The 12595-nt window shown below is 39.8% G+C and overlaps 1 protein-coding gene across 1 annotated transcript; it reads right to left on the reverse strand.

Annotated features, from left to right (window-relative positions):
- Positions 1-1818: 1818 nt before the first annotated feature.
- On the reverse strand, positions 1819-12196 carry LOC149277324 (protein PAT1 homolog 2-like). Its single transcript, XM_089503078.1, has 19 exons — positions 12173-12196; positions 11935-12037; positions 11112-11404; positions 10553-10624; positions 10358-10429; positions 8713-8877; positions 8097-8183; positions 7671-7840; positions 7062-7133; positions 6712-6850; positions 6180-6300; positions 5897-5994; positions 4676-4729; positions 4037-4189; positions 3239-3388; positions 3013-3153; positions 2780-2877; positions 1958-2107; positions 1819-1858 (listed from the first exon to the last, which is right to left on the reverse strand). The coding sequence occupies exons 1-19, from the start codon at positions 12194-12196 to the stop codon at positions 1819-1821; spliced, it is 2202 nt and encodes a 733-aa protein (XP_089359204.1).
- Positions 12197-12595: the final 399 nt, after the last annotated feature.

Genomic DNA, 12595 nt, shown 5'->3' on the forward strand with positions numbered 1-12595 from the left:
ATAGAGTATTCGGAAGGAATATCATGGACGGTGAAAGGGAGTTCCAGGAGGTATAGGGCAGCACTGAACAAGAAACAGGTGACTAGCGAGGAGAAAAGCCTTAGCCCATCTAAATAATGTCTGAGTCAAGCAGGGGAGAATTTTGTTATTCAAAACAGCAGTTGCTGGCATTAGATACGAGTCCCCCGTCCCATCTCAAGGTCTGGTATGTTTACCCGGTGGTTTCAGAAACACTTTGGTGGCTAGACATGATGTCCATTGCATGCACATATTAACCCTTAACCAGTAAAATGAAGAAACCACAGACAGTTTATAAACTCTATATAAATGGCGGTAGCTTTAAGCTTTATTTAAAGGGGTATAAGAGGCATTAACAAAACATTAACCATTTAACGTAATAACCGAATATATACACACACACACACACACACACACACAATACACCCTTTCTTAGCCAGATTGCTTAACCACCAAGCCTCTGTCGACCTCAACACAGAGGCGACCTTTACCCCCTATAAAACTACAACATATAACAAATTTATAAGGGGGGGGGCACTTGTTCAGCAACAGCTTTCCGAAGAGTTCGCTTGAGGTAAGTTAAACTCTCTGCGCGCTCAGTTCAAAATTGTCTCGCTCCGCAAGCTCAGCCGATTGCACCAATCAGCTGCGCTGATTTTCCCACCACACAGAACGCTTGCGCAAACGCTCGTGTTGCAGCACAGCTGATCAACCAATTTGCTGTGCTATCTAATCTACCTGCCTGGCAACCAAAAACTGGATTTAGCGGACCTAGCCCGCCAAAACTTAAATACCCTAACCTCCTTGACCTTTTAATGATCCCACTTAACTAATGTCCAGCAATGGCCAATTTGCGTGCCACTTAGGCAGCTTGCGATTTTAATTCTGCTGCTTTGGGAACCACAACAAGACTATATGTAATAGTCCATTCCCACACACATTATTTCCTCCTCCAACACTTCAATGCCATATGAAACTGATAATCTATAGTATAACAAAAACAAAAAGTGTATTCTCAGGGCCAGGACCAGACTAAAAAGGAGGCCAAGACATCACTCACCTCTTATTTACTGTGGTTTTATTATCCAAATAGTTAAAAGTCACAACTAAGGAAACACCAAATACCCAATTCAGGAGTTAAAATCAGATTACTTTTTCCCCACTCAACCATGTTACCGTACCGTGTGCCTTAGTTTCCGAAATGCAGTCAATGCATTGAGATGTCTCAAACATTTATTCCTTTTAGTTTTGCTTTTATTGGCTTTGAAATAAAAGTAACATTTTCAAAACGGTCAGGGGCCGATAGGACCGATGTTGCTCCAGATGTATCAAAAAAAAACAAAAACCACATGAGATAATTGACCTACAATTACATTTTAATCCCGTTTATGTTAAAAAACCTCCAAGTGTCCAATATGGCACCTTCCACCAATATTACACGCGTGAGCCCAATGTAAAAAACAGCCACAAAAACCCATTTACAATCAGTTTATTTTGCAAGTGCTGTACATGGCAAATGTGCAAATAATTCACACAAACCAAAATAACTTACATTCATAATTTTCTTCCCCCATTTTACATCATATTAATTCAAATATTCAAAAAACAAAAAAAAGTCGATATGCCGTTCAGATTTGTGGCACATGTTCATCAAAATTTGAACGCCATGACCACGTCTGAACAGATAATGCAACCAAAATTTCCTTTAAAACAGGATTAAATATTTAAATTCCGATAATGGAAATTCCACTCATCATAGACCTATGGCAAGTGAATTAATAAGTTGGATTTCTCCTTGTTTCACGAAGGTACCGATGTGTATGGGGGCGCTGTAGGACATCTAAGGGGAGAGAGCAAAATACATGCATCAAGATCTTCAGGAGATACAACTTTCAATCACTCCATGTAGTCAAAGTAAAAATATTCAGTGGCAACTTACTCCATTTTGTCCTCAAGCTTATGAATAGTCTGTTTGTCCAGATAACGACAGAATAGGGAGAGCAAGTTGCTGGGCAAGAAAAGTGGTTCCACCATAGAGGACTTTGAAACATGGGATAACTCTTTTGCAACTAGGAACACCGTGTCTGTCCTGTATAAGAAAAATATAGCTGGTTATTTAAAGTCATCAACATTGTGCCCATATCGCCAGTCCTCAAAATCTGATGGTAAGTCGTATATTACCAACAAAATTTAAGTAATTTTATAAATGTAACAGAGGTAAAATAGACCAGAGGCTGAGCATTATGCTTAAAAACACACACACATACACACATACATACATACAAACTTATTACCTATTCCCACGGCAAACTCAAAAGTCTTATGCCATCTACGGCATAGTTTACCTACATTCTTCCAACCAGATATCTCTATACTTAATCTATATTCTAGTTACCTATATGCAGTTTATTTAGTAGTTGTATTATACAACTTGTATATATTTAACGTTTGACAGTAAATGGTGTCAGGCAGCCCTGAATCTATTGGCAGCAACACAAGGTGTACATGTACCACAGTTAAGAAGCAATAGCATAGGGCATTTACGTGCTGGGGGCACATTTGTCAAGATCTACCCTGCCAAACACAGATGGTTTTATTGAAGGTAAACCGAGAACAAATATCTCCATGCCCCTACACATGCACTACCCCCACCTACAGATATGAACCAGAAAAAAGTTTATATTCTCCTTGCCACACTTACTCAGCCACTCATAAGACAGTCAAAGCTTTGGGTATAAATAGCTGAAAATGACCGGATTACCATTTTTCAAAGTCACCAATGCAGGGTTCCATTGGCGTGTCAGAGGACAGGAGACGCTCTCCTTGGCTTAATAAAGAGTATAACAGGGATATTCCGAACTGGAAGAAGATAGATGTAAACGAGTCAGCAGTATATATACACATCATTATATGCAATACCTTCTATAGGAGAGAGAAAAAAACCCAAAAGAAAATGCTTAGATATTTCACTTCTTACAGACAAGTAGCTTTTACCTGGTTTTGAAACGCCACAGTAAGAGGCATCTCATGAGTGTCCGGTAAAGGTCGGGTAAGTTCTTGGATAACGCCGATAAGCTCGGTGAACGTAAGCCTATTAATTATACCCGTCAGAGGCCCATACAAAATGGGAAGAGACTACAGGAAACAAATAGATAAAATATGAGAATCAGGACAAGTACATTCTGGGCAAAACTGCCTGTAAATTCAACCAAGTTATCACCTTTTCTGCTGCATCATTTTTAATGAGGAACGACAAATGATGGACCACCACGAGGAGGACTTCTCCTGCCTGCTCGCTGTGCAGGAATGGAAACAGGCGCACCAATAACTTCTTGCCTTTCCCCACTTCTAACAACTGCAAGAACTTGTTCTCGGTTTCACTGCAAGAGGAACCCAGTGATCGTAAAGGACCGTACATGCAATAGGCAACCAATATCTCTACTGTCAATATATATGTGTAGCAGAATCAATAACACAACGACAGCCAATGTTCTTAATGCCGCGCTTTAAAAGAGGCAAAGATCAGGGCGAGCTCTATACCAAATATCATCACATGGGACAGTCCCCATTTTTCCCCATCTTTTTTGCTTTAAAGCATTACAATAATAGAGAGGTCCATGGTGTCCCACTTGTAAAGAGGCATATTGGGGAGGAAAGAGTGGCCACATTTGTTTTGGCACAGATAGAACGATCTCTCCCAATAGAGTGGCCAAGGGGGGCTGCCACCACATTAGACCTGTCTCCCTAGGAAGGGTACACCACTACCCCCAATGAAATTAGCACATTCAAACTTAAACCTTACATGTAAATAGTGCAGAGAAACCTTCACTGTGGCCATCATTTAGACACCTTACCTATAGTAAGTCCACGTATGCTTTCACGCAAGAGAAAGAAAATGTTTGTGTCCGATAAAAAGGCACTGATTTCTACCCACTATATTATAATTATTTTTTTACTACATACAAAGCACGGTTGCCTGCTCTAACGCGGCGTTTCTATACGCCGAGGTTTAAATCACGTACGCTTCATGATTGCAGGCTGTGACCTTTAGGGAGCCGTACAGTCTCTGCACTTTGTAGTCCAGTTTTTGCTGGAAGCGGTCATGTTGCTCCCCAGACACGTGGCACATTTTCCTCTCCATTTCTTCAATCTCTAGCAACATTACAAACAACTGAAAGAGAATTGTAAACGTGCTGAAAGACAACGTAAAGCAGTAAGCCACGAAAACAAAAAAAAAATTAAAAAAAAAGTTTCACTCGCCTACAACAGGCTTAGCAGAATTTATTTCCAAGCAAAACCAGACTCGGTAAGGTCTTCTTGTTCTTTCATGCGCTTTATTTACTTGCTGGTTACTCATCAGATGGCTGCACAGCAGGTTCATAGAACAAATTCCCATGGAAGGATGGCGGCAGGCAGGCATCTGCCCAATAGCTGCCTATGGCCACTAAAGCCACCTACCTTCAAGTAGCATCTACCTTATTGTATATTAAGCCAAGTGGTGGCTGGGACAGGTAGGTTAAACAAAACCCTTTGGTTCAAGGATTTATTTATTTTTTATTAAAAAGTCTGTAATTGATAAGTCAGCTTGGGATCTGTTTGCTTTATACAGATGAACCAAAAGGGGGGAAAAACGACGACAACAGAATCAATTACTCACCTTCTCTACATGTCTGAGAACCCGCAACTTCTGATAACCAAGAGCTTTGATATCCTGGACAAAAAAAAAAAAAAAAAAGTTTGCCATTAATGTTTATCATGGACTTCCAACTATACAGGTTACCCTTTACAGCGGCTGGTTTGGACGTATAGAGCCGGATTATTTATTGCAGTTACCAAGAAAGAATGTACAAAAATATTCTAAAGAATGTGTAAAGTAAAGGAAGATCTACACACCAGAAGTTAAAGTGGAGCACTAGTGCATTTAACAAGCCGTCAATGGAGTAACTTACAAAAATGAGATAAAAAACCGCTAAGCAGAGACCCTTTGTCAAATCATGGACAAACATTTTGGTGCAGGAAAATACAGAAGAGGAATCACACCCCAAAAAACTACACATTCAGATTCTGTGGTGCTGCTGAAACGAACAACATGTACAAGCAAAGCAAGAGATCAGCGCACACACAGCAAATGCTGTAAAAAAAAATAAAAATAAAATATATATATATATATTATATTCCATCACATTTATACCTGTGAACTTTCTGGGTTGTGGGAGCGGAGTCTTGACACGCCCCACTCCCCGCCCATTTACCCTTTAAAGGGGGGGGTCCCACATCACTGGAATTTTGTGCACATCCTCCCAAGACCTACTTAGCTAATGACAAGTGTCAGACATGCGCAGACGATCGTTATATCACTTATATAACCAATTACCTCTACTGAAAGCAGGGAGCATAACCCAGAATGCTACTTGCACATGCTGTGTAGCACTAGCTTTCTAGTAAGCCAATCACATGCATGCTATCTGATCGCTCATGTTTTGTTAGAACGAATGCAATTGGCTGCAGCATCAACCTCAACGGGAGAGCAAACTGTATGTGCAAGAAATTTACACACTAAGCCTGCCAGGCAGCGGAGTAACACGGGCTCAGGGGGTCACAGCCAAGCTCGTGACGCTCCTGTGTTCCTTAAATAATTAGCATGTGTTCGTAGTTGGGGGCATATGCTGCTTGTGACGTCAGGGGACCTGAGGTTATTTTCGCCTGTGGTTCCCTTTTACACCCTTGCTTCCAAGTGGACAAGACGACAACAGAAATAGTCCCCCCCCACACACACACACCAATAACTAAAGAATTTACATGCTTAATGGACTTCAATATGCATTAGAAATAAAATAGTGGGACTAGACTGTTCCTTTATAATAAAAGGAATACTTACTTCATCTGGTGTAACAAATGAGACAGCATCAATTGCTCTTCGGGGGCTGTAACAGGTAGAGACTGCCACCTGCCCCAAGGAACCTTCAATGTGGACCACTAGCAAATATGAAGTAGATACAAAGTCACAATAAATACTTTCAATATTTAGCACATAGCCATTAGGCTGTTTTTACCCCCAGCTCAACGACAGAGGCAAATGTAATTCATTGCAGTCGCCATTTTTTGTATATACATGAGCTTTATTCACTCAACACACTAAACCCCCAGTTAATACTACATACCGGATTCATAGGTTTCTGCCTTTTGTATATAAGGAGTAACTAGTTTAGTGGGTTCCCGTTTTTTCCGTTCCCCCAAAAGCTCTTCCTCAGCCAGCCTTCTCTCCAACCTCTCATAATATGTCTACAACACAAAAAGAATATAAGAGAGCAGACATCAGGATGATGAATTCTAAGCTCTGAAACGTGTATGTACCATAACCTCGTGGAGAAACATCTATTCCGGAAAAGTAGATTCCCTAAATTACATTGGAATTGAACATTTTCAGTAGTATGATTAGGCTGGGCTATCCTCCCTTTCTTCTGAGGGACGAAATATGACGTCATCCAATGGATGTCATAAGTCAATGGGGAAAAAAAATACCGTCTACTATAGAGACGTCGGAACGGAAGAGCTCTGATCTTCCCAACCGTTTCCTATAAGCAAGCAGCGCGTCTGGATCAAATAGGCCCCTAGTTTGGGCAGCAGAAGGGGCCACTGCCCTAGGCCAGAATATGAGTTTGTGTTTTTTGGGGTTTTTTTCTTGTCACATACCTGGTAATAATAATCATCCAAATGGGGGTTTTCACTTTGCAGTTGAATCATCTGCAGTTTAATTACCCATTCCTTCTCTTTCTGAGACATGAGACTGGCATATGGATCGGGCCTGTTGTCCCACTGCTTCCGTGTAGAACTTAGCAGGGGTGATAAATAGAAGAAATTATAATTACATATACATTATATATATATCCTTCTATGAAGTCTCTCATACGACCTTATAAAATCTAAGATTATAATGAATAAACCGAAACCAGCATATTTGCAGTAGTGCTGATTATCTGGACACTGGTCCAGCACCTACTACATATACCCATTAAGCGGCCGTTCCGAACCATTCCCGTTACCTCTGTGTTCTCTGGCGCTGATTAAGTATTCTGCGATGCTGAGGATGTAGTTGTGTTACATGACCTGGAACCCTGCATCATGGGAGATAAGAAAAACGTATTATGGAGCTCATCAAAGGTTCCATGATGCTGCAAAGATTTGACCTATTTAAAGAGCTTTATTAAAAATGCATGCTGGGATTTGTATAATACATTCAAGCGATCCAAATGTCCTCTTTGCACGTGCATGCTTACAATAGTATTACATCTTTTTCCAATACTTCACATTTCGTACTATACTGTGGTTATTGTAATATTTATTATCCCAAAAGATTCATTATCCTTAAGCCTTAGCATTACTAAAGGGGTGGTCCGCGGAGAGATTAACAAGGAAAAACTTAAAATCAGCATCCCATTAAATAATTTAAATTTTAATTAATTTTTTTGGCGACACAAGTGTAAAAAAAATAAAAAAAAAATAAAAAATTGGGGACTAAATATGTAGCCTTAAGTGCAGTTTAAAGCCTACAACCTGTGTATATTACCTGAAAGACACGCCTTCACTATCAAACAAAGCAAGACTTGCAGATGCATTCACAGTAATGAAGACAGGGTTGGGTATTGACTTACTTAAACCTCTGCAGTGTGTTACCCATAGGACTGAAGAAGGGGGACATGCTCGGACTGGGCGACATTGGGCCAAAGTGCATACGGACCATTTTTGGAGTCATAGGACGGGATGGTGTGCTGACATTGGGAGACATAGGTCTAAAGGGAGTCTGAGACATAAAACCCGGAGACTACAGGAAAAGAAAAAAAATATACACATGTTTATATATAATAATTTGCATAAAATGCACAAAACTGTAACAGAAGCTACCATGAAGTATTCGTAAGGCTTAATATGCAAATCCATTTCAGTCATTGATTAATTAATGACTCAATTAAAAATGGAGAACATTATTACAGGCAAGGTCATCCCCCTCTTTGCACACTAAAGTGTGAGCTGTGGTCAAGCAGCAACAATAATCTAATTCCTTACTAAAGAGAAAATACCTGGTTTGGTGTAAAAGTTGGATGCCCCCTTCTTGGTGGGGTAAATGGATAGGATGGACGCATAGGGCGGGCTGCCAGTGGAGATTGCTGAAGAAAAAAAAAAAAAAAAAAAAAAAAAAAGATATTTAGATTCAGAAAAAGTAGAATTATAGAGATACACCCCCCCCCCCATATACTAGGTCAGCTTCTAACCTCTGACCGAAAAATACTACTAGTAATAGGAATACAAATAACTTAAAGAACCCATCTAGTCTGCCTAGATTCTGCGGCAAGATTAATCAATTAGTTTGATCCTATCTCAGATTTAGGGATGCCTTATATGCTATCCCATGCGTGTTTAAATCCCCCTTTTTTTTTTTTTGTTTTTTTAGGTGGCCATACCAGAAAAAAAACACGCTAAGCAGGTGTGTACATGTGTTGCCCAAGTTTGGAGCACATACCGACTGCTACATCTTACATCCGGTAAGTTAGAGGATAACCGATTGCCAGATAAAAACCGTTAAATGGATAAAAAGCCGTTTATAAAAATCATTTTCTTTTGGTTGGAACCAACAGCTTTGAGACACCAACACATTTCTTATAGATATTTTCACCGATTTCTCGGATATCCACTCACCTGCCTCATGAAGCGCTGCCGATAAGGCTTAGGAGACATCACACCCATCTCCGGGCCTTTGAGTCTCGGTGAACACATATATCCTCTAATGGGAGAGTCCAGGAAATCCAGGTTCATTGGTGGAAGGTAAGGTGCCTTGTCCATAACTCTAAGGATTGCTTTATCCTACAATGAAGAAGAAAAAAAAAAAATAAAAAAAAAAAAAAGTCACTTTTCTTACATAAAAAGGCATCGCAATATGTTCCATAAGCACAAATAAAACAAACCATCTGTTCTGCTCACCTCGAGCTCCTCACATGACCTATGCTATAATCATGGTATGTTCTGTACCTGTATGTCTTAAGGTGTTATTGTTGCCGGCAGTTTGTGTTATTAGTTTTCACGCGTGTTGTACGTATCATATCAACTTTCTATTAAGTGGATAGCTCCCACTTCTGATATTTTCACTAAAGCTGCATGATCTTTTATAAAGACCTACCAGTTTGCACGTTATGTCCAAAAACAGTAAGACTGCCACACGTTTCACTTTTTAAAATGAAAGTGTTAACTCACTAAAGGTGAGAGTTTGCCAGAGAGTTGCGGTTCCCACTGGTCATCTTTACCATTTAGTATAAACAGACCAACATCTGCAAGGTCGCCCTTAGGCATCGTTGGACTTGAAGAGGTACACTATAAACATTTAAATCTTGTCCATTATATATAAAAAAAAAAAAAAAATTATAAATAAATCATGAGTTCAGACACAGACTGACCATCGGGCACACCGGTTGTCCACCTCATGCAGTGGAGAACCAAGGGGCATGGTGTGGGAGATAGTAAGAAACAACGTAATGATTTAAGACATCATGCCCTAAGGTGTCCTGCCAAAAGAAAAATGCAACAAAGGGAAGATTTGTAGGTATCTGTAGGTGATCTCGTGGAAAGGGAAATATTGGGACACTGGGATCTGATTGAGATTAGTATAAGGGGGTCTGCTGGAAGAGAGCTATATAGAGGTTGGTGTTGGTTATATGGTAGAAGGGGACATATGGCGAAATCGCCAATTCAACTGTTATTACAACACAGCTATCTTGACTTACATTTTCCAATTATGTTGCACGCCCCATAACCCCTTAAGGGCAATGGGCGGTCCCTAAACCCATTGAAAACAATGCATTTTGAGCCCGTACATGTACGGGCTTTGTCATTAAGGGGTTAAAATTCTCACCAGGTCTTTGCTTAGTAAATAGACCCTACAAGGTTCTATGTAAGTTTATCAATACAAACATCTACATATACAGTGTATATATATATATATATATATATATATATATATATATATATATATATATATATATATATATATATATATATATAAACAGAGTAGGAGGAACATTGGGATGCTGTGCTTCAAAATGCCTGGGCCTGTTTTAAGTCACAGTTCGGAATGTTTAAATAGTGGAGAACGGTTCAAAGTCACTATAAAAAAATTACAAGATTATGAATCCTGGAGTCTCCTGCACTTCAAACCTATGAAGCTGGCATAGTTGTATACTGCATAGTTCCACCTACAGCGTAGAGAATTTCCACATTCAAATAATTCAGATGCACAAAACCACCAACCAAAAAAAAACAAAAAAAAAAAAACAAAAAAAAAACAACTTACCTCCAAAATCTGGTTAGCTAGTGCTGCTGAACCTTTTGGAGAGGCCTCCCAAAGTCCTGAATCCATCCCGGTCTGGGTGTACAAAAAAAATTAAATAAGAAAATAAATATAAATTAAAAAAAAAAAAAAAGGGGGGGGGGGGGAGGATAAAAAAAAAAGTCTATATTTCAGCCACCAAACTGAAGGGTAATTTACCAGTTCATATTCTGTATCAAATTCACACCAAGTAGATCCTATTCCACTGTCCACAACGGCGCTGTCCACACTCTAGAGAGAATAAAAAAAAAAAAATTAAAATGCAGTTTTGATCATAAATACAGAGCACCAGTGAAGAATGAGCTCTGTTTGTTGTGTCTTTCTGGATCTATCATTATTGCAATTAAAAATCAGCATTAGAAACATTGTGTTAATTTGTGTCTCTATAGCCGTAAATCAGAAACACTTAATCACCAATGTTACACAAACTCAGGGAATGATAGGTTATTGCCTCGTCAATTGAAAAAGCAACTAACGTTTGTCTGAAAACCCATAATTCTACTCCTTTGTGTTATACAAAGAGTAATTAGGTAGTACGCATAATATTATTATTAATAAATGTTGGATGTCTGCTGCAGAGACATGGATATCAGATTACCCTTCACAGTGAATGTTGTAGGTATTACATTGAATTGGGTAAGTCCATGGTGGGCAAATAGGACTTTTATCATACATTTAAGATAGGTATATGGTACCGTTTTTCCTAAACTCAAGTTACCTCTAATGTTGGTTTTCCATGATACGCCTTCATCACAGCAGGGTCTCCCAAATCAGAATCTTCCATGCGCGATCTGTCTGGATTATCATCCATTTCTATTGAACGTTCTGCGTCTTTATAAGATTCCACCACAATTTTAACTTCTTGAATATGATACTTTTTGTCCTCCTTTTGTTCTTTGGCAGGTGATCTGACCGACGATTCCACTTCTTCATCCTTCACCTCAGCTCTCTGTTCAGGCTTTTCCTTCTCAGGCTCCACTGGTTTTGAAACCTCATCTTCAGAATCTTGGTCTTACGAATAATTTTATAGGACGTTAAATGTTACAGATCTGCATTTGTCAAAGTGTGTTGCATACATTTACACATCCTCACTAAAGCACAATATACACACAGTGTTACCTTATGGAGAAGCTGCAGCTCCCTGCTGCCTCTATGGCCTGACAATTCTCACTTCAAGCAGCCAATCAGTGTCAGAAAAGCAACACTTTTGAAATCACAGGGGTGTCTCAGGACCCTATTGGACCTGCTGCCAAGCTAGCAGGGCAGCGGATCGGTGGTAGGTAAACGATCTATCAGAAGATGCGTTCAGCTGAACACATCTTCCCGCAAAACAGAGGCGAGGGGCATATGCTCATGGAGGATTCTGCAGAACCCTTACATGCGTATCCAACGAGCACATCACGAAAATTTTAAGTGTGACACCTGAGCGACACCTTTAGTAAAATATATGCAAAACAGACATGCTCGATTCTGAGCTTTTTTTAACCTTAAATGAAACCATGGCGTAAGACTTTACAAACGTATGACCCACCATTCCTTACCTAATCCAAACGTCACCTCATTGTATAAATCAATGTCTTCATCTTCCTCTGCCATTTCTTCCAGTAAAGATCCTTCTTCTGCCAGAAAATAATCTTCTGGCAGCTTTTGTAAGGAGAGACCGCAGAATACTTGAATAAATATGGTATTTAAAAAAAAATAAAAAAAAAACAAAAAACACAAAAACACATCTTCTCCTGTAAGTTACCCTCCAAGGGAAACGCAAACCGAAATACTCACAATTTTATCCGAGCTGAGGTTCATGGCTTACGTTTCGGACTGCAGGAGCGTTTGGAAATATTAAACCTGCAGATAACAAGAAAGGGGGTTTAACAGGGAGACATTAAACAATTTACCGGGAGGTCTTCCCTTGGACACGACCCAAAATACAACACACTATACTGACAAGATTTACTTTCATATATATAGCAACATCCCTCCTACTCGCCCAAAGTGTTTGAATAGAGGGGCAACTAGAGACGTGCAGTGTGTGTGTGTCCGTCCCATAAGTGGATCAATAATAGGCCATGAACACCAGGGCCATACTGGGGAGGAATAGCGAGCACATATAAAAGCACTGGATCTACCGCGCTAGTAAAATGCGAGTAACCTGCCGATCAGCACCGACCCAGACATTTGCCCCAGTCCTCCGCTTACAAAAGG

The sequence above is a fragment of the Sceloporus occidentalis genome, unplaced genomic scaffold (assembly GCF_023333645.1).
Source record: "Sceloporus occidentalis isolate IW3139 unplaced genomic scaffold, rSceOcc1.0.p SCAF_219, whole genome shotgun sequence".
Classification (NCBI taxonomy): domain Eukaryota; kingdom Metazoa; phylum Chordata; class Lepidosauria; order Squamata; family Phrynosomatidae; genus Sceloporus; species Sceloporus occidentalis.